The sequence below is a fragment of the Boleophthalmus pectinirostris genome, unplaced genomic scaffold (genome assembly GCF_026225935.1).
Source record: "Boleophthalmus pectinirostris isolate CB_2022bp ecotype Guang Dong unplaced genomic scaffold, ASM2622593v1 HiC_scaffold_22, whole genome shotgun sequence".
Classification (NCBI taxonomy): Eukaryota; Metazoa; Chordata; class Actinopteri; order Gobiiformes; family Gobiidae; genus Boleophthalmus; species Boleophthalmus pectinirostris.
In genome coordinates, this window is record NW_026571190.1 from 29,537,680 (window position 1) to 29,560,421 (window position 22,742).

General features: G+C 37.8%; 3 protein-coding genes across 4 annotated transcripts in view; 2 read left to right on the forward strand and 1 right to left on the reverse strand.

Annotated features, from left to right (window-relative positions):
- Positions 1 to 417: 417 nt before the first annotated feature.
- On the forward strand, positions 418 to 7,903 carry adra1d (adrenoceptor alpha 1D). The gene is made up of 2 exons (XM_020930607.2): positions 418 to 1,499; positions 7,356 to 7,903. The coding sequence occupies exons 1-2, from the start codon at positions 548 to 550 to the stop codon at positions 7,901 to 7,903; spliced, it is 1,500 nt and encodes a 499-aa protein (XP_020786266.1). The 5' UTR covers positions 418 to 547.
- A 1,100-nt stretch (positions 7,904 to 9,003) lies between these two features.
- Positions 9,004 to 14,232, reverse strand: LOC110165281 (trace amine-associated receptor 1). Of its 2 annotated transcripts, XM_055157801.1 has the most exons (3): positions 14,102 to 14,232; positions 12,421 to 12,525; positions 9,004 to 11,199 (listed from the first exon to the last, which is right to left on the reverse strand). In XM_055157801.1, exon 3 carries the CDS (start codon positions 11,184 to 11,186, stop codon positions 10,128 to 10,130), a length of 1,059 nt encoding a protein of 352 aa, XP_055013776.1. In that variant the 5' UTR covers positions 11,187 to 11,199; positions 12,421 to 12,525; positions 14,102 to 14,232; the 3' UTR covers positions 9,004 to 10,127. The 2 variants fall into 2 exon arrangements, with proteins under 2 accessions (XP_055013776.1, XP_055013775.1); XM_055157800.1 differs by having other exon boundaries at positions 12,421 to 14,213.
- A 47-nt stretch (positions 14,233 to 14,279) lies between these two features.
- Positions 14,280 to 22,742, forward strand: part of LOC110165366 (target of Myb1 membrane trafficking protein-like) — a 31,527-nt gene continuing 23,064 nt past the window's right edge. Inside the window, 6 exon segments of the mRNA XM_055157799.1 lie at positions 14,280 to 14,422; positions 17,077 to 17,161; positions 18,381 to 18,459; positions 18,550 to 18,699; positions 20,180 to 20,287; positions 20,290 to 20,316. Coding sequence (XP_055013774.1) covers positions 14,350 to 14,422; positions 17,077 to 17,161; positions 18,381 to 18,459; positions 18,550 to 18,699; positions 20,180 to 20,287; positions 20,290 to 20,316 — 522 coding nt within the window. The 5' untranslated portion in view covers positions 14,280 to 14,349.

Here is a 22,742-nt window from a genome sequence, read left to right on the forward strand (position 1 = left end):
AGTTCTGGTTGTACTTTCTCAAATTATTTTCATTGTCATAGTTTTTAAATGTATGTATATATGTAATTATTTTTTATTAAGTAATGGGTGTTATTGTATTTTAAATGTTAAATAACACAGGCTACCCATTCTGCTTTTCTGTAGTTTTCTTTCCATGCCTTTTTCACGCGTGTCTGTCTATCGCCACATAATGGACGATATATACGAGCACGATATTTATAACCTTCTAATGAGGCACAAATAAAACCCGTCTGAAAGGCTCTGAATGAAGGGACAGGAGTTCGTGCTGTGTTTGTGATTGGTGAGAGAGAGTGACGCTTTGTTGTACAGGCAGCTATGACGCGTGCGTAAAGGGGGGCGCAAAGAAGTATTCAGACTTGAGGTACCAGATCTCCGCGCGGTGCACAGGATGCCGCGTGGAGTTCACTGTGTTGCTTTTGGGTTCACTTGGACACGAGAGTTGCTCTGGGATCGGAATGCTTTGATAAACACGTGACAATGTTAACCTGACAAACTCCAGTGTAAATCCTCTTTATGGCGCGTCAAAATGTCAAACGCCACTTTCCGGAACGACAGCCAGTATCATGGGATGTATTTCGCAGAAGCTGAGAATGGATCCGATCTGGACTCTCCCAATGCCACCAGCGTCACCCCAACGTGCGCAAACTTCACACTGGACTCCCAGGCGATCGGCGTCGGGGTATTTCTGTGCGTTTTCATCTTGTTTGCCATCGCAGGAAACATTTTGGTTATACTGTCCGTGGTGTGCAACAGACACTTGCAAACTGTCACGAACTTCTTCATAGTGAACTTAGCCATAGCGGACCTGCTGTTGAGCATCATAGTGTTGCCCTTCTCCGCGTCCCTCGAGGTGCTGGGGTGCTGGGTGTTCGGACGCGTGTTCTGTAACATCTGGGCCGCTGTGGACGTCTTGTGCTGCACCGCATCCATCCTCAGTCTCTGTATCATCTCCATAGATCGTTACATTGGAGTTAAGCACTGTCTAAAGTACCCCAGCATCATGACGGAGAAAAAAGCCGTTCTTATTTTAGTGTTAGTGTGGCTTCTGTCTGTTGTCATCTCTGTATGTCCACTTTTGGGATGGAAGGAGCCCCCGCCAGTAGACGAGAGCATATGTAAAATCACAGAGGAGCCCGGATACGCGCTCTTCTCCTCGCTCTTTTCCTTCTACCTCCCGCTGGTCGTCATCCTCTTCATGTACATCAGGGTGTACGTGGTGGCCCGAAGGACTACCAGGAGTTTGGAAGCGGGCGTAAAGCGCGAGAGGAACAAAACTATGGAAGTAGTGCTGCGCATTCACTGTCGCAGCATGTTGGAGGACACCAGCTCCAAAAGCAACAGAAGCAACCCGTTCAGGGGCTCGCTGTCGGTGCGCCTCATGAAGTTCTCCCGGGAGAAGAAAGCGGCCAAAACACTTGCCATTGTCGTAGGCATGTTCATCCTCTGCTGGCTGCCTTTCTTCTTCGTTTTACCCTTGGGTATGCTGATTTATTGCATTATAATTACCACACAAAGATAACAAAGCTGAGGCAGTTAAACTGATGAATTACAGAACAGGTGAAATAAAAAAGAAAGACATACGAGATGACACTAATTACAAAAAATGATCTATTAAATACTCTAGACCATATAGCTACAATATTAATTTACAGTAGGCTATTCAGGTTTAAGCTTCCCATTCTAGGCAACATTTTGGGGACTTTTTCCCCCCCAATTTAACCAATATAATATTTTGTTTTAAATTGGTAATTGCAATGAGAACAGTCCTAATTTTTCATCATTTTCAAACCCATGAATACTGGGTTTGGGACCAAGCTTTGAAGTAAATGCAATCATGTTCTAATTGTTATTTGACACATTTCAGTTCAGTGCCACATTTAGCCTACAGCAACATTTTGACAACCATGATATTCCCATGCATATAAATGTCATACAGATATTTTGCTGGTAATTTCACACCAGTCAGACATTTTACTTATCAATAAACACAGGCCTAATCTGACACAAATGAAGAACATTGTATTATAGTGTCATTTTGAGAGAGTGTTACACAAACAGTGATGTATTGAATGTTCATTATTCACATGCTGTAGTGTTAAGGGTTAAAATGAGGAAATGGCCTGTAGATTGTATATGTGCCCTCTGCTTTGAGATGGTCAAAATGTGTATAGAGGCAGATGGACACTGATTTGTGAGTCACAAAGTCTATTGTCCGCATTATCGTCAGTCAGTTCGAATGACGTGGTTTGTTAATATTATAGATACAACATATCACAAAAAGGATTAGCATCACACAGTACTATATATAGCACATATACATTTGCATATTTGTAATGGGTTTGGTATTAGATGTCCATTTCTCTGTTGGCTGGATGCAGTTCTCCATTAATCTCAGCCTGAGTCTTGCTCCATAATTACAATCACTCTGGCAATAGTCATTACAACAGTAAAAATGCAACACAAAGCAATATACTCAAATGTAGGTTCAGACCCAAAGGGAAGATTTAGAGCAGAGTTCAGTTTGAGAGAAACCCATTTGGCTAATAATCTATTTTCATGGATGAGGAAATAGATTGAGGCTACGTATTTGACCGATCTGATTTCAAATGATTTGTATACTTGAGGTTGATCGCATGGGTGAATGCGGTTTGGGCAGGAAGCTTATAAATGATGTTTAAGCTGGATACAAGATTCAAAAAGTAAGTATGGGGGCAGATGTGCATTGAACCCTTTAAAGATAACGATATTCTTTTTAAGGGGCAGACCCCCTTTTTTTTTTACAGCAGACTGTGTTTGTACAGTAGCTCAGAGTGAACAAGACAAACAAACACTAAGACTGGAAAAGGCCCGTTCTCATTTTACACTCAAATGACAGCAACAGTCTCAAAAAACAATTAAATACTTTATGTAGCGAAAAACACCATTGCTTTTAAAACTTCATCAAAGCCAAAAGTTATATTGCTGGAAACCTCAAAATGTCACAAGCAGGTTTCCCCTAAGGACAGATCAGAAGTGAATCTGAAAGCACAAAAGAGCCGTGTCAAAGTTTGTCAGAAAAATCAGGGACGGCCAAAGTGACTCCTGTTTTGGCTTCAGGGAGCATTTACGTGCCCAACCTTCATGATTGAACTAGGATACGTGCCAGCACAAGCTAACCCAACATCCAATCAAGAAATTTGTTTTTTTTTTTTGAGAAAGTATTACAAATATTTTCCACAGCTATAAATATTCTACTAAATATTTTGATTTCTAGAAAGATTTTGATCATTTGTCTTGGTTGTTAATGTACATCCAAACATTAAACTGAAATATTGACTCAATTATCAAAATAGAGCTCATTCATCTGTTGCAAATATGATAAGCACCCAATTTGAATTCCAGCAATTTCAGAACTCATAAAGAAATGTTTGATGATTGTTTTTGCAGCCAGAAAGACCACCCCTTGTCAGTGCTGCAGTATCTTTATTGCTGGAGATGCAGACATCACCTTCTGTATATCTGTTCCACATATCTGCAGTTAGATAAAGTCCATACAGGTCCCCATACTGATCAGGGGACTGAAATACTAGTATCTGAGGTCTTGACAGGTTTGTTGCATGATCCACTAGATTTAGTTTTTATTTTATTTTATTTTTATTTATTTGGGTTTAGTTTAAATTTTTAGGTTTTATTTTATGTATTATTTATTTAGGTTTTATTTATTTATTATTTATCATCTATTATTTATTATTATTTATTTATGATATATTATTTATTTATTATTTAGGTTTTATTTGATTTGGTTTTATTTATTTTATTTGGTTTTAGTTCTGTTTTTTTTTTTTGTTTTGTTTTTTTCTCAACAACACGCACTTAAGTCTAATCCTGGATCCTAGTTCATGAACTGAGGTAGGGTCCTGCACTGGTCTCACTGTCTGAGCAGAGTTAAAGGGTTAATTAAAGGTACTCTGTTTAACTTTTCTGGCCACCTGTTTGTGTCTGTGGAGAGGTTAATTTGTTAATTAATTTATCCATCTTTTCCTTTATCCATTTATTTAATTAGAGCAGGGGTCTCTAACCTTTTTCTGCTGGTGAGCTACTTTTACAAAACGAAAATACCAGAGAGCTACTTGTTTTAACAGTCACAAGAAATTACTATATATAAAAGCCACGTGGCAATGTTAGATGCCTATAAAACATAATCCATTATCCATTTATTAGTACATAAACTTACACTGCAAAAAAACTAAATCTAGTCAAGTTAAGATGACTTGAACTAAGAAAGTTTTAACATGATTTGAGTAAATTTCACTTGACAAGTAAAATTATCTACCAATGAAACAACTTTTGGTACTTAAAATATGAAAATACATCTTACTACATTTAAAATAAGAAAAAACAACATCTTTTTGCACTTAAAATAAGAAACTAAATCTAATTTTGCTTGTATTGAGAGTGAGAGAGAGAGAGAGAGAGAGAGAGAGAGAAAACACTTATTCCATTGGTAGATAATTTTACTTGTCAAGTTGAATCTCCTCAAATAAAGCAAAATGTTCTTAATTTAAGTCATTTTAATTTAACTAGTATTGGATTTTTGCAGTGCAGGCATCAAAATAATACATGTACAATGGGAAAAGGCATTTAATCCAAATTTTACTTATTGAGCACAATACATATAATTCAGAAATCCCTTGGCGAGCTAGTAGAAAGAGGGTGGAGAGCTACTGGTAGCTCCTGAGCCTCCTGAATTAGAGGTATTTTTTTGCTCAAAAATATCTCAAAGCGCATGCTTTTTTACTGTGATCTTAGTCACCTCCTCACAGATCTAACCTCTCATCTTCTTATAGAGAAATATAAATTTAATGAGATAGCGTGGAACACTCCAGCCAAAGAAATAACAACTCAGGCAAATAAGAAGGCCATGTACCCTCCACCAAAAAGATTACACGGTGTACCTTTAAATAATAGGTTTACTGCAGATGAAATATCTGTCAGAAGTGATGCTCTATTCAGATCATGGATCCCTTAGTTGGCTTTATCCCTAAATGTTTTACTTAATTTTTGTGCAAATGATTATAAAATACTAGTGTAATTAAAATAAGCAGTTAAAATAAGGCTACAAACAGTTTTGCTATTAGACATGTTTGTATAATGAAGTCAGTTTGAGTGCTGAAAAGAAGACATGAGCAGCTCTTGAGAGAAAAATGGTATCACCTCATGACCTCATCACCTCAGCAACTCGTTTAAACAATCATGCCAATAATAAAATATGCATTTTAATCTTGTCCAAATAAAACAAAGGGGTCACAAGCCAAAGTACATTTTGTGCTTGTCCAGAGTTCATATCGATCTTTCGGGAAAGCCATGAAGCATAATTGCTGAAATGTTTTAATGATATTTTAATGAATGAAAATCCATCTTGTAATGGTCCAGTTGATCCGTTTGGATTTGAAACACGATGACATATCTTTATGATTTATATGATTCTGCTGATACCTCTGATTTTATGAAAAGACAATCATTAAACTGTTATTGTGCCTTTTCTGGTTGGGGGTTCTGCCACCTGCTTGTTTCCATGGAGAGGTTATTGCTTTGCCTGAATGTCCCACAGTATAATTTTTTCTCAATTACATATTTTGATTGCTCAGAAATACCTTGCAATGCATGCATCTCCATAGTTCTGACTTGTAACTTGGCTTGGTGGTGTCGTTTGCTTTTCTCAGTAGACCTGGTTAGTGCATGAATGGATGAATGGTAGTCCTCTGGGAATACTGGGTGGCTGTTGTTGTGTCCTTAGGCAAGACAGATAGGTAAGAGCTTGAGTGGTGGTGTTGGTCAGAGCAGAGGGGCCAAAGGCACAGAGTAGCAGCCTCACTTTCATCAGTTTATCCCAGGGCAGCTGTGGCTACAATAATAGTAGTACTTGTAGTAGTACTTGTAGTAAAATGATAACCCAGTGTGAGATGTTGAGTGCGTGTTTTCATACCAGGAGAAATCTTATCATCAAAAACACCTGGTGACAATTTGTAGGGTTTTTTCTTTTTTTATTTCACTTTGCTCGGAACAATGATGAAATACTTAAAGGTCAAATGTGGTACATACAGCAACACCCAAGATCATCCTTGTGGTTTTAGTAGTAAAAAAACAACATTTAAGTTGTTTTATGACTTATAGCAGTCACATCAGAGGCACATCAGAGGTAGAATATATAGAAAAAGTTAGTTAAATAAAAGTTGAGTATTATCTCCATCAACTTAGAATATGTTTTTATAGCTGCTTTTACTAATTTACAATTAGTATTTAGATATTAGTTTATGATGTTGCACGTTTGTAATAAATGTAGACTGTGGGTTTTTGGGTTTTCTTTCTTTTATAAATGCCCAAACCGTGTCTGCGCTGGTCTGTAGGCTCATTGCCATAAATCACAAGGAAATTATGCTGCGAATAGCCATCCATCACCAGGCTGAGGAATCTGTGCACATAACATAATGCATTTGAGCACACAGTGGGACGGACGGAAGAACACAGGCCCTGTATCTCATAATGGCAAAAAACTACTCCTGTGACTGCTCAGTTAACCCTTTGTCTTATAACACCTATTTGGCCTTGACTGTCCTTTACAGGGAAAAAACAAACAAACATCCTATTACCCATACATTTCCCACAAAACTACAGTTGATCCATTGGATTTTATTGTGCAGTTGATATGTCAGGATGTGCCCTGAACCATTAAGGATTTTTGTATGTCAGAGTGCCTGAGACATTTTCTCTTTGCTAGTTAACAACAGCTCTACCTCATGAACTGACTAAGCGGCTGATTAGGGCCCCGAGGGCACCAGAGGGCTCCCAAGAGTGCCTAAAATTGTATTGCAAATGGTGTTCATTACGAAAATGGCCTTTTAGTCAATCGCTTAACATTAATGAAAAATGTGTAGCATTAAAAATGGGGAAGGAAGGACTCCCATACCCCCCTGTCCAATGCTGGTATACTGCTCTGGTGTTCTTGGGCATAGAAACATTTTCTTTTTATTCACTTCATGTTTATTTGATGTTGGTAATGCAAACACTTCTTGTGAGGTGTGAATCATCAGTAGCAGCTCAAGTGGTAGTGAAATAGTGAGGGCTCCTTAGGGCCCCCTTTGGGCCTCTTGAGCTGTAGGTAAGTGTATAATCCTGGCTTCTGACAAGTTGCAGTTGTAGAGAACCTATTTCATATATTCAGCAGCATTCTTAGCGTTTCTGTCTCTATATATCCAGCCTGTGTCATGGTCCAACAATCAGTATTTCTTGTTGATACCTTATGTTACTTCTTAAATTCAAGTGTGAAAGTACTGACTTATCTCATGTGCCCACAGGTTCTCTGTTCCCGGCACTGAAGCCCTCTGAGACTATCTTCAAAGTGATCTTCTGGCTGGGCTACTTCAACAGCTGCATCAACCCCATGATCTACCCCTGCTCCAGTAAAGAGTTCCAGCGCGCCTTCACCCGCCTGCTGCGCTGCCAGTGCCAGCCCAGGAGGCGGGCTCTGCGCAGGTTCTATGGGCAGCGCTGGAAATCTGCTGTCAAGGGCATGAGTGAGGAGCAGAGAGCGGAATTTACCCCGGGGTACTCTGTCCATGAATCTTGTGGCAGCTCTTTGTTACAGAGGGGTAAAAACTCTTTTTGTATCAAATCTTGGAGATTCTTTCCACCTTTACAGAAATCATCATTTCAGCTGAAGGAAAAAGTGAACAGTATTTCAAATAAAATCAGGGCAGGGACTAGTAAAGGGACCTCCCCCACAGTCGGACGCATTGATATCGTCGAGACAGTGTCCATGGGTATCTACAGCGGCTGTGACGAGGGCAGTTATCAGTTCTATGATCTGGCTGAATGCTACAGCCTCAAAGAAACTGACATTTGAAATTTCAGTATTTATTTACAATTGAAACATTTGAGGAACTTTTAAAGTATTTTAAACATGTAACTTTTTTGTTGGTGTGGTCTGTCACCCTGAAGATGTTATTGCTTTGCCTGGAATGTTCCGCAGTATGGTATTAAACTTGTCCAACATGCATTTATTCATTTATAGTGTTTACAGTGTGTTTCTATCGTTCTTGAAAAATGTGCATTCTTACTGTGAGCGGGGAAACCTCTCCACTGACCGGACCTGCAACTTGGCCTCCCAGGCAAAGTATTAACATCTCCATGGAGACTTGCAGTTACCCTCTTCTATAAAAGTTACATAGTACACCTTTAAAGACAGTATACTATATCATTTTGAGAGAATATCACAAACTGAAACTTGAACACTCACATTTGTCCTGTAATTTGTCTGGATAATGTATAAGCAGATCTTTTACTGTTCATCTGGTGTCACGCTTTACATTTGTATCCAACATTTGTATTCATTTGTGCAACTATTAAGAGTTTGCTAAATATTTCTATTATTTTTCCACAGTTGGATTAAGGAAATTTTTTCAAATCAAGGATGAGCACCAAAACTCATTTGACCTTATGGTCCAACCCTTTGTAACCCAATGAATGTAACACAGAGTATCTCTTTAAAATGGATCTTTGCTTGTTAATCTTGTATATTTCCCAGCTTCTGACAAGGCATTGTTGACCTGAACTATTTTTCATATACACGCTGCTCTGTACTGGCCGTTGGTAAACTGTTTTAAAGTTGATGTCCGTGTTAATTTGTCACTGACCAGTTGCTGTGAAAAAAAGTGACATTCTTGCCTTTTCTGATGTTATTGTGCCAACTGAGTGTAAAATTAATAAATCTTTTCTTTTTCCTTTTTGAAGTAATGTAATACATATTTTCTTCCAGCAGATGGGGCTGTAGTCACATCATTGCAGAGTGAATGATCAAAAACAAGGACAACGTCTTTAATGTGATATCTGTAATATATCGTAATGAGGTTTATTCATACTGATTATGAAGAAATATTTATCATGTTTTTACATAACAATTTCATGAAACAGAAATGTATCAGCACATGACAGTTATCAGTCACAAATATCAGTAATTTTATTCATTTTAAAAACTTTTTTGCAGTCCAGTAGGGGGTGCCATAACTCAATTTGCCATAATTGATACTGACATTACAATACATTTAATTCAGATTCAGAGACTTAGTTTGAGTAGTAAAAAACACACAGTTACAAACAAATATTGAACATGTGACTCTGAACAGAAAAGCTCATAGGTTTAAGAAGCATCCAGTGAAAAGACATCACATTAGAATGGCAGTAGAAATAAAAAGATTTCAAATACCTATTCGCTTTTGAATAGGGACAACATTTATTAATTCTCAAATTTTGCTGAAACTCAAACTCCTGAAGTCTCTTTTAGATCTCACATCTGACTGAGTTCAAATACCTAAATGATTTACTTTGAAGTTGTTCATGCTTTGTAGTTTATCAGATTTAAAGAAGACATATTATGCTACTCTCTGATCTATGTTATATTATTCCACATCAAAAAACATATTCACACATGTTCAACATACAAAATCCTGCATATTTAGGCTGAGTTTCTTTCAATTAGCCTCTGGCGAAATACTGTGAACTACGAACAGTAGAATACTGTCATGTGATAATACAGAAGTGCTCCACTTTGTTTTTAAAACTCCAAACACCTTCACTAGAATCATATGGATGATTTCAGACATGAATTCTGTTCTATTTCTATTGAACTAAAGGTAAAAAGTAGCCATTAACTTCATGACATCACAATGTTTCATTCACATGTTTGAGTAACCCTTTATTCATCTTCTTGGTGTATATCTCCAAAGGTCAAACTGTTCTGTTCCAACTTCTCATAACATGTAGTGGTAGTTTTCAAGTTTACTTCAATAGAGAATGGCACTTCTAGGGCTGACATTATCCAAATGATTCTAGTGAAGGTGTATGGAGTTTTAAAACACAGTGTGGTACTTCCTGTATTCCCTAACCAAAAACATACCCAGAGTTGTGTCTTGTGCTACAGAGCATTTTGAGCTTTGGAAATGTAAACACACTAGGATTACTCCAACATGTGTGAATGAAACAAAACACAACTCCAGGTATATTTTTGCAGAGATAACCACATTCTAACACGCCCAAATGCTCTCAAGTCAATTTTACGTAATATTTGACCTTTAATTCCTTTGCTCATTTTGCACATCTTTCTTTGTCTGCGACAGCTCCACCCACGACAAAGGCTGGTGAAGACAAACTCTGCATCCTATGAACATGAGAAAAGCTCTACGAAACGAGCGATTGAAAAACCCATACAAGAGAGGATTGAGCGAGGAGTTAAGATACCCCAACCACAGGAACACATCCCACACCACTGCCTCCGTTCTGTATCCTATGAACGGATCCACAACATTGATAGTGAAAAACGGCATCCAAAAAAGCAGAAAAACTCCCATGACGATCCCTAGTATTTTCGCAGCTTTGCCTTCTCTTTTCATTGCGTTTCGATGTCTTTTCTTCTTGCTGGTGTCTTTCCCCATCTGGCTCTCCATTGCGCTGATCTGCCTCGCTTGCTTCCTGGCCACCTTGTAGATCTTCCAGTAGGCCAGCAGCATCGTCAGCATGGGCAAATAGAAGGAGACAACAGAGGCGAGCACGGCGTAGATTTGATTCACGACGAACACGCAGCTGTCTTTTGGTATTTCGATGTCAGTGTTTGCAACGTGGAGTTCAAGCATGACCGGGCCAAATGAAATAAGCGAAGAGACACCCCAGCATAAGATAATGAGAAAAACGACACGATTGTTGGACATTTTCAGGGAGTAACACAACGGATTGCACACGGCGTAGTAGCGATCGAAAGCAATACAGCTCAAATGGAAAATAGACGAGGTACACAGCATCACATCTAAGCTGGAGTGAATTTGACAAAACAGAGGGCCAAATATCCAACATCCCTCAATGGTCCGTACCATACTGTAAGGCATCACAATTAGTCCGACCAGGCAGTCCGCCACAGCCAGTGACAAAACAAAGAAATTGGTAGCGGATTGGAGTCTCTTGAAATAAGCAATGGACAAGACCACCAAAGAGTTACCAACCACGGTGCAGATGATGACGAGCGAGAGGAAGATGTAGAGGAAAACTTGAGATGTTTGGTTTCTCAGTATTGAGCAGTCAAGTTCAAGTACATCGGTAAAGTTGAAGGATGCAGGTGTCTCCGAAGTATGATTGGCCATGGTTGCAAAACAACTGAAATAAAGAGAAAATTCAAGTAGTCTGCAGGCATAAATACTTTTTTTTTCCTGTATTCATCATAGATTGCATTTTGAGGGTATTTTTGTGTAGTCTTATCATGTTTTTGTGTTGATTTCCCATGTGTGCCTCCATATATTTGTGTCAGTTAAGTACTATGCCGTCTGCTGATAAAGCTAATAAAAGTATCAATATAATCATCAGAAGTGGGAACAAGTCGTTGTTTTGCAAGTCTCAAGTCTTTGACCTCAAGTCCGAGTCAAGTCACAAGTCAAATACAGGCAAGTCCAAGTCAAGTCTCGAGTCACTGGCCCATAAGTCCAAATCGTCTGCTTTGAACTTCAAATCATTTCAAGTCTTTACACCAAAGTATGAAATATAGCTTAGATTTTTGTAATTTATATGACCTTTAAGATAAATTGTACTTAAAAAAATCATAGTATATTTATATAAGAGTTGTAGAAATTAGTTTAGTTATTTTTTCCTTTTTAAATGTCTTGACAAGATGTTTGTGTAAATCATTATGGTCAGAATATCAAGAATTTGGATTTAAAAGTGATTCTCAAGTCTCAGGGGTCAAGTCTGAGTCAAGTCTCAAGTCATAGACCTTCAAGTCCAGGTCGAGTCCCAAGTCTTAGTCCATTTTATCAAGTCAAGTCCTAAAAACAGTGAACCAAGTCTGACTTGAGTCCAAGTCATGACTTACAAGTCTCCACCTCTGAAAATTTGCCCCCAACTAAAATTATATACTATCAGCGCTAAGAATTTTCATTTTAAAGGTGCACTATGTAACTTTTTGAGTCCGCCACCTGCTTGTTTCTGTGGAGAGGCTTGGAATGTTCCACAGTATGACATTAAACAGCTTTATTTACTCAATTTGTTCAATTACAGGCCATTTTACAGGTTAAAAATACCCAGAAAAACAGGCATTCTAACTGTGAGCGGAGTTGCGTCTCCACAGATCTGACCTGTAACTTGGTCTGGTTTGGTCTCCATAAAGATACAAAGGTTTTTTATCATGCTGTGAAACATTCCAGACAAAACAATAAAATATTCAGGGAGAAAAACATTTGACGGACCTTCCACCAAAAAAGTTATGCCAGGCACCTTTAAAGCAAAAGATAGTATATAGATTTATGTTTGATCTAGTAAAAACAACAATATTAGCTGCTATAAGTATAAAAAAGTTAAGATCCAGTTAGAAAAGCATGCACTCACCTGTTTGGACTCCTGTCTTCTCATGTCTCTGCCTTGTTGCTTGTGCATAGACCAAGGTTTGGCGGAGAGGAGGGCGACAAAAGTGACGCTGAATGCTCCAGTACTCTGATTAATGCATGAAAGAGTAATACATTTTCTCATTTAACTCTATTCAAACCCATGGACTCTGATTCAGTATGTGTTATTATGATTACTAGGTGTATCACTCGCATGTCCATTGTAGTTTTGTCCAAACACAGCTATGTCTACAGTAAATATATCCGTATAATTGGATTTTGACGTGTTTGAAGATGCAGCAGAGCAAAGACAGTGATTCTCTACGGAGCAGCTTAGACCTCACCCACTGACAGGTGCATCTCGAGTGTGGAGGATCTGTGCTAATTAAACAGAAGGGGATTTCAAAAAGCTACACAACGATCATCATCATTATTATTACTATTGTTATTTTTAGTGTAGTAGTAGTGGTAGTGGAAGTAATAGTAGTAGTAGTAGTTGTTGTTGTAGACTAGAAGTACTGCTAGAAGAAGTGTTTTATTACTGATCTTTTTTTTTTTTTTTTCATTTAAAAAACATAACACACAAGACTTTAGTCAACACGAAGGACTAAACACCAGCCAACAAGAATAGATAATGAAAATATTTATCGGTTATTTCACAGTTTGTAAAAAGTGATTATGTCTCTCTCAGGTCATAAATATATATTCACATTATACAACCAGCCAAAATAATGTAAGATGGACATAACAGTGGATACGTGGGTTACTTCATGTGCACGGTGGTCTGTGAAATGAAGTCATTCCATGAAAGCAACATGTTTTCAGTTTTACCAAGGAAACTTCGTTACCTTGTTTGTTTCTAACCCGAGAGCGTAGGCTTGGGCTATACAGTTTGCAAAGATTGCCCTCTAGTGTTAACAGGGAAGTACTGCATAAAACAAAACCAGGCCTTTACGTTTGGGCCAAAGCAAAATCAGCACACCAGAGAAGAACACTAGAGTTGGCCCTGCAGTGTCTTTATCTCCTGCATAAACATTGTACATATAAATGAGCATAGAACCTGGCTAGACCAGAGGGACTTTATTTCAACAGAAACTCCTGTTTATACTCACATAGCGCTGTTCTGAAATGACAAATGAATTTGTCTTTTGTATAACTTTTGTTTTTTTTTTTTTCTCTCACTTGAAACCAACGTCTGTAACATTTGAACATCCTTCAGAGATCTTGGTGTACTCCAATACTAATACTAATACTAATACTAATACTAATGGTAATATAGATACATAATGTGGCATGATGCTGTAAAACTGTGATCGATCTTCAATATGCGTGCCCCCCCGGTTATTTTTGTTATAATGAAACTTTATATTGCCCTATGTCCCTATGTGCAAGCAAATAAAGCCTGTAGGCTACTATAAGGTAATTGTAGGTAGTAAATAAATACATTTTTTATGTATATAGCCTAGTTTTATTGAGAGTGTCTGGCCCAAAGACACATGTTGGGAATGATTCTCCCCGTTAAGCAAATGTAACTGATAACCCTGCTGTAACAACATTGTCAACTCTCAATATGTCAAGATATTTGTGCTTCTATATATGTTCACACACAACAGACGCGCCCTGTGGTGGCGGGTATAACGGAGTGGACTTTTATTGTAGTTACTGCAGTGCTTTCAGCAACTTACGGATTTTGCCGCTTTTTCATTGTCTTCAACCGTCATTTTTCTTCTTACAGGCCTAATACTAGCACTGACGACAGGCCGCTTAAATAATGAATCTGTCTGATGACCGCTGCTTCCTGGGTTTTCACGTGACCACGCGCTCACTAGTGCGTCTCGAGCAGGTCTCGAGCGGAGCTGAGGGCTCAAAGTAAAAGGAAATACAATACCGTTTAGATTCTTCGTTTACAACTTTCATGCAAAGATCGTAAAGGATGTTTTCCATCGGAGAGAAAGTGGAGTTCCTTTTGACCAATCCATTCTCTACGCCCGTGGGACAGAGAATAGGTGAGTATCCTACTTTAGTTTAGAAAAGTTGACTCTTATTAGACTACATAGGCCTACGCAGGTTAACCACAATAACAATACACGAATTTCGTCAGTGCATTAACTTAGTTCAGTGCAGTTATTCCTCACTGGTCAAAAGTTTCTTTGGGCATAAAAATATATATATACTTATTTTAATTCCGTTTTGACACAAGTTAAGCCTCTAAGAAGGCTCTGCCCCGTGACGAGAGGGAGGCGGGTATTACATGTTTTGATCTTACGCTTGATTGGTTATGGAACTGTATGTGACATAAAATGAACCAACTGGTAAGAACCAAATATGCACGTAGCTTTCTCTCACTTCCTCTGTCATGTCAACATACGCATCTTTACGCACAGGGACACTAATGAGCCGTTTATTTGTGAAAATATTGTAATAATGAAATTTAGAATACATATTAATGGGATGTTATGAGCCTCTGTAGAGTTTATTGACCTGGCATCCTCTGATCTCATCCACTCATTCACACACAAATGTGAAAGAATGGAGCCTCGAGCAGCGCGGAGCACACGAGAGCAGCTGACAGTCACATGAAGGAGCAGAGAGAGGGAGAGGGAAAAGAGAGAGGGGGGCAAAAGGAAAAAAACAAAACAACAAAAAACGGGATATAGAGAGAGTTGAGAAAGGAAAGAGGAGGGGTGAGAGCGAGTGAGTAAGACCAGAGAGAAGAAGGCTGGAGAAAATGAGAGAACGCGTTGAGAAAGAGTGAGCTCAGTGTAAGGAGAGTAAAGGAGATTTGGAGCCCGAGGGGGAGTGCTACAGAAAAGCTTTGATTACTTAATAATTTATGACGAAGATGAAAACAGTTTGAAAATTGGTTTGGGACAGTTATTTATAGTTAATTAGAAGAAAAATACATTATCTGTATATAAAGGTAATTGTGGTTTATGGGGCTTTGGTTGATTGGTTAACTTCAACATTAGTCTTGGTTTTTTTTTTGTTATTTTTGTTATGTTTTTTGTTTAAAAAGTCTATAAAAAAACAACAACTAAAATGTGCACTACGTAACATTTGTGGTGGAGCTTCTGACACATCTCCAGGCTGACGCTAATGTCCCATGTCTTGGCATTAAATAAATATGTATAGGTCAGGGGTCTCCAACCTGTAGCTCGGGAACTACCAGTAGCTCTCCACCTCCTTCCAAGTAGCTCGCCGAAGGATTTCTGAATTAATAACTAAAATCTTATTAATCAACATTGTAGATGTGTCATTTTAATTCCTAATTCGTGCATTCAGTGTTGGGGAGTAACAGATTACATGTACCGTAGTTATGTAATCAGAGTACAAATTATGAGTAACTGTATTCAGTTACAGTTACTGTTTCAGTGAGTGGTAATTGGATTACAGTTACTTTGTTGAAATAAATGGATTACATGGAGGTATTTTTCCTGTTTTCACATTTTGGGCTAAACCAGGACTAAACCAGGTCTAAACCAGGACTAAAACCAGGACTAAACCAGGTCTAAACCAGGACTAAAACCAGGACTAAACCAGGACTAAACCAGGACTAAACCAGGACTAAACCAGGACTAAAACCAGGTCTAAACCAGGACTAAACCAGGTCTAAACCAGGATTAAACCAGGACTAACCAGGTCTAAACCAGGTCTAAACCAGGACTAAACCAGGTCTAAACCAGGACTAAACCAGGTCTAAACCAGGGCCAATTTAAAGAAAACAAACATGAATTTTAAGGATGTGGTCGGTACATTCATGTAGTTTTAAAAAACGTGACAACATCAAGTAATCCAAAGTATTCAGATTACATTACTCACTTTAAGTAATTTAATGGATTACGTTACAAACTACATTTTGGGGTATGTAATCTGTAATCTGTAGGGGAATACATTTTAAAAGTCACCTTCCCAACACTGCGTGCACTAATAAATGGATCATGTCTTATGTTTATAGATACCTAACTGTACATTGTTTAAAACTTGCCATAGCTCTTTTACTTTCTTGTTTTTTTATGACTGCTAAAATGAGAAGCTCTCTGGTATTTTAGTTTTATTAGGAAGCTCACTAGAGTAAAAACCTTGCATTTATTCTGCTACAGGTGCTTTACTGCATTCTTATTTTAATGATATACTGTGTTACATACAGGGAGTTCATCTACATGGATACAAACAGGCTAAACTAACTATTAAACATCCTGTAGAGCTGTAAGTCATGTTGTAATAAACATACCAAGAGTTATGTTTTGTTTCAGTCATACATGTTTGACTAACCCTGTGTTATTAGACTGTCTGCATCTCCAAAGCTCAAAATATGTGAGGTCTTAAAGCAGTAGTTCTCAAGTTAACAGCTACCTTTAACTTTTGTTTGTCAGAAATTGGAAATCAGGAGGCTGAAAATATCCAAATGATTCTAGTGAAGGTGTATGGAGTTTAAAAACACAGTGGTGCACATCACAAGGTGGAACAGAGTGTTTTCTGTTTGGTTTGTGTGCTGAACAAGTATGTGTAGGTGTATGAATGAAAGAAAACACAACAATGTTTTTGATGAGGAAACAACATTACGACATAGATCAGAAAATAGCGTAACTCATTCTCTCCTGACTCCATAAAGTTATATTGTAAAATTAAATTAATACACAAATTGTATTATGTGTTTCAGAAAGAGCGACCAGTGGCTCATTGCGTTCTGAAGATTGGGGTCTGATCATGGAAATATGTGACATTATCAATGAGACTGAAGACGGGTAAGCAATCATTTTCATTGAGTCAAATTCAAGTTTGTTTTGGTTGTTTTTGCAGTGTCGCTTCCTTTGTGGTTGCATCTTGTTAATTATGTACTTCCTACACTTTCTTACGCTGTGTGTTGCACCGGAGGAGCAAACGGTCATGATGAATGCATAAACACTATGCATCCTGTTTTAGAGGTCCTAGATTATACAAAATTGACTCTTGTGAGCTTTTAGCCATGTTAGAATGTTATTAGCTCATCTGAAACATACTTGGAGTTTTGTTTTATTTCATTCATACATATTGGAGAAACCTTTTTTTATTACTTTTTCTACATCTCCAAAGTTCAAAATGCCCTTTGATTTCATGAAGCAGTAGTAAACAGCTACATTTTATCTTGTATTCAGTAGAGATTGGCATTTCCAGGACTGGAATTATCTAAATGATTCTCATGAAGGTGTTTGGAGTTTAAAAACACAGTGGAGCACTTCCTGTATTATTACATGACATCACAAGATGGAACAGTGTTTTTTTGTATACAGCGCTTTTCACAGACATATGTCACAGAGACGCTTTACAAATCTTTATTCATTCACTCCATACCCGATGGTGATAAGATACTATTGTAGCCACAGCTGCCCTGGGGCAGACTGATAGAAGTGCAGCTGCCAATCTGCCCCATAGGTTCATCTGACCACCACCATCACACACACACACCACTTTTATAATAGGCAATGTGGGTGAAGTGGCATAAGGACTCAATGGCAGTTTTTGTGACTGGTGCTCTACTGTGGCTCCTGATTTTCCCAGTCTCTCATCTAAGTACTAACCAGGCCCGGACCTGCTTAGATTCTAAGATCTGACAGGATCAGGCTTTGACAAGCCGGTATGGCCAGTATAGCCTGTAAATGAACAGGATTATGGGTGCTGCTAGTTTATATCTCCATTCCCATCTGTATGTTTGTAACTATCTCTAATTTGGATCTTATACTTATCATAATATAGTATGCAGTATAGATAAGTTGTTTTGTTGTTTTACTTGATTGCTGGTACCTTGTAGGTGTCCTGAGTGTGTTCCCTCATGTTTTGAGCCCCAAATGTAATGAATAAATGCTAGAGAGATGTGTTTAATGTCATACCATGGAGCATTCCAGACATAGCAATAACATCTCCATGGAGACAAGCAGGTGGTGAAAAGTTGCACAATGCAGCTTTAAAACAATTTTGTTTCCACAGACCAAGAGATGCAGTCAAAGCTATAAAGAAGAGGATAGTCGGGAGCAAGCATTTTGGAGAGATCATGTCAGCTCTTACAGTCAGTTCTTCTGCTGTCTATGCTGCTAATATTCATAGTACAGCTCATAAATACATACTGAGATGCTTTTTCCTGGTCTGTTTCTCTCAGGTTCTTGAGGCCTGTGTGAAAAACTGTGGACATCGTTTCCATCTTCTGGTCACTTCACAGGATTTTGTAGAAGGGGTTTTGGTCCGATGCATTTTACCAAAATACAACCCCCCAACTGCTTTACAAGACAGAGTACTCAGTCTAATCCAGGTAAGGGTGTGTGTAATGAGTGTGTTTAAATAAAATAAATAAAATAAAAACAATATTCAGGCCAGATATTTTCAAGATGTCAAATTCACCAAGAACACTTTCACAGCAAAGATCCAAGATGAAAAGACATAAGCAATCAATTGTGTGTGACTGAAGAGGACCGAGGAAGCTGTTTACTATTGGTCTTTCTCTTCTGTGGGGGGCACTTATAGTTACAGTATTAAAGAGATAAAGTTTTGATTAGATTTCTTCTGACCGATCAAATTGGTTCTCTACAGAATCGACTCACTTAGATCAGTTGCTTATGTCTTGGCATCATGGATCTTTGCTGCAAAACATTTCACTGCAAATTTTACACTCAAACACACAACATGTTACACAAAATGTTTAAAAGGTAAGACTTTAAAGGTATACTTAAAATTTCAGCAACTAAAATTCAGGATGAAAATAATTGAAACATGTTTTTTTAAGAGGTTCAAAGTGAGAAATGTAACATAAGCTAAAGGAGAAATCCAATTTGTCAACTGGACAAAAGTTTATTTAATACGTTTAGCAGTTCATCCAAGCTGCTTTTTCAGTTCTGGTTGGATGCTGATGGACACTTCCTTATATCTGTCTGCAGGGAGGAGCTAACTACACTGAAATTACTCTGAAACACACCCACTTGTTTACAGTTTCTGTTAGTTAGGCCTATTGAACTTGCACTGAGTGTGGGGTCATATTAGCAGAATCATTCAGGGACATAATTGAGCTTTCACATCTCTGGGCCTGACCTGGCTTTCCCTGTTGTTTTGTTTGTTTGTTTTGATTTAGGTTTGTGGATGGAGTTGTAAATAGGTGATAGATGGTGTCTGAGTCCCTCATTTTCAGTTTTTTCCTAACAAAAATAGCTTAATAACTCCCCTCTCAAACCAATTCTCCTCTCTGGCTAAGATGTGTATCTCACTATCTTCAAAGGAGCGGCCTGTAGCTTATTTTAATTTGCCAAAGATGTTCATTTTGTCTTCCTATATACTTTAAAAAGAACTTTAAAAAGAACCCAAGAAGTTATTTTAATTTGACCAAATAAACTTTTGTCCAGTTCACAAATTGAATTTCTCCTTTTGCCATGGATTCTACCTGGAAGACTGAGGGATTTTACTCAAATCTAGTGGTATTTAAAATTCTAAGTCTGATGAAACACATGATCTTACATTATTATCTCAAGTGTCGTAACGTTGGCTTGTAAACCAACCAATCAAGCATAATGTTGTGATTATGTCAAAATGCAACCTCATTAAACAAACTGATATACATGAGAGATATTACCGCCTTTACAAAGACTGGGCATATTTAGTACAACTCTCTTACTTACTTGTCTGCTTCTAAAATAGCAAGATGATCACCTAATACTTCTTAGTCACTATCTTATTTGTCAAACTGTTGGGTTGAATGTTAGCTGTTGTACACTAGTTGTTGAAATGAGTTTTATGGTCCACAGTCTTGGGCAGATGCATTTCGGAGCACCCCTTCTCTGTCTGGGGTGGTACATGTGTATGATGATCTGCGGAGACGAGGTTTGGAGTTCCCCATGACGGACCTGGACGCTCTCTCTCCCCCATCCACACTCCCACCAGGGTGAGTTCCACACAGTGTTTTTGGTTTTCCTCCAACACTAACCCTAACCCTTCACTTCTTTTTTTCCACTTGCTAAATAATGTAATCGTTGAGACTTGACAAACTGTCCTATATTACGCAAAATTGACTCATGTGAGTTTTAAGCCAAGTTATAATGTTGTTACCTCATCAAAAATATATGTGGAGTTGTGTTTTGTTTCATTCACACATGTTTCTTTATAATTACTCTGTCTACATCTGGAAAGCTCAAAATGCTCTCTTCCACCTTATGATGTGTGATTTTACCTTTTGTCAGTGTTGGGGAGTAACAGATTACATGTACCGGAGTTACATAATCAGAGTACAAATTATGAGTAACTGTATTCAGTTACAGTTACTGTTTCAGTGAGTGATAATTGGATTACAGTTACTTTGTTGAAATAAATTACACGGTGGTATTTTCCTGTTTTCACATTTTGAGCTATATCCCCCTTTTTTTTTTTTTTTTTTCTGTAATTCCACTCATTGCCGGAAGCTAAACCAGGTCTGAACCAGGTCTAAACTAGATCTAAACTAGATCTAATTAAGGACTAAACCAGGACTAAAACCAGCTCTAAACTACATCTAAACTAGATATAAACCAGATCTAAAACCAGACCTAAACCAGGTCTAAACCAGGACTAAACTAGATCTAAATCAGGACTAAAACCAGCTCTAAACTAGATATAAACTAAATCTAAAACCAGATCTAAAACCAGGTCTAAAACCAGGTCTAAACCAGGTCTAAACCAAGACTAAACCAGGACTAAACTAGACTAAACTAGATCTAAATCAGGACTAAACCAGGACTAAACTAGATCTAAACCAGGTCTAAACCAGGACTAAACCAGGACTAAACAAGATCTAAACTAGATCTAAATCAGGACTAAAACCAGTTCTAAACTACATCTAAACTAGATATAAACCAGATCTAAAACCAGATCTAAAACCAGGTCTAAAACCAGGTCTAAACCAGGTCTAAACCAGGTCTAAACCAGGTCTAAACCAGGTCTAAACCAGGACTAAACTAGATCTAAACTAGATCTAAATCAGGACTAAACCAGGACTAAAACCAGCTCTAAACTAGATATAAACCAGATCTAAAACTAGGTCTAAACCAGGACTAAACCAGGACTAAATCAGGATTTAACAGGACTAAATCAGGCTGCGTGGACATGTCTCCTTCTCTTCTATCAATAATATTTTTAATTTGGTTCAGTAAAGTCTGTTTTTTTTTATTGTCTTTTACCAGACAAAACGTATGTGAAGATTTCCTCGTCTTTGCTTCTCTACAGCAAATCAAGTAATCCAAAGTATTCAGATTATGTTACTCACTTTAAGTAATTTAATGGATTCCGAAACTACATTTTGAGGTATGTAATCTGTAATCTGTAGGGCAATAGATTTTAAAAGTAACCTTCCCAACACTGCCTTTTGTTCAGTAGAGATTCACAATTCCAGGGCTAAAATCATCCAAATGATTGAAGTGAAGGCGTATGGAGTTTAAAAGCACAGTGGAGCACAGGTGGAAGACAGTGTTTTCATTTTAAGAGAAGCTGCAAGATTTGTGTGTTAAACATGCGTGAATGAAACAAAACACAATTCTAGATCTGTTTTTCACAAGGAAACAACATGATAACAGATTAAAAATAGGGGCTATTTAATGACATTTCTCAGGGTGACATCTAGAAAGACTTTTTGGTTTAAGTTAAGTTTAGTTTTCCACCTTGAATCCACTCAAAACAGATTATTGTTTTGCCCAAGAGCACAATAACAGTATTCATTTGAGAGAGCAAGAGAAATACTGGACACGGAGCCGCTTGCTGTTACAGTGTTGTGACATTTTCTGTTACCTGCTGTTATTTCTCCATCAGTTTCCAAAACAGGAACTGATTTCAAAGTGGGATTAAAGTGTGCTTTAAAATCACTTTCTCAGACAATAAGCAGCACAACTTCCCCCTCACTGGTTTATCTTTTAATTATTACATCCATTTTATACTATTTTATACCTATGTGCTTTTGAATTTCCCTTCATAAAACAATATAGCACTGATGATTTTATGTTACATCAAAAAATAAAAAGGGAAATGTAAGGTATTAAAGGGTCCATATTACGCTGTTTTCTAATCTATGTTATAATATTGTTTCCTCATCACAAACACACCTGGAGTCGTGTTTGTTTCATTCACACGTTTAACACATAAACACATATTTAGGCTGAGTTCTTCTCTCAAACTGAAAACACTCTGTTCCACCTCGTGATGTCAGGTAGTACTCCACTGTGTTTTTAAACTCCATATGCCTTCACCAGAATCATTTAAATAATTTCAGACCTGGAATTACCAATCTCTGTTAAACAAAAGCTAAAAGGGTAAATGTTAACTTCAAAAACTACCGCTTCTTGACAT

Bases quoted from the DNA above. Each gene is read 5' to 3' on its own strand.
- adra1d (XM_020930607.2), top strand. From the start codon at position 548: ATGTCAAACGCCACTTTCCGGAACGACAGCCAGTATCATGGGATGTAT. The intron at 1,500-7,355 runs GTATGCTGATTT...ATGTGCCCACAG, and splicing joins CTTCTTCGTTTTACCCTTGG to GTTCTCTGTTCCCGGCACTG.
- LOC110165281 (XM_055157801.1), bottom strand. From the start codon at position 11,186: ATGGCCAATCATACTTCGGAGACACCTGCATCCTTCAACTTTACCGAT.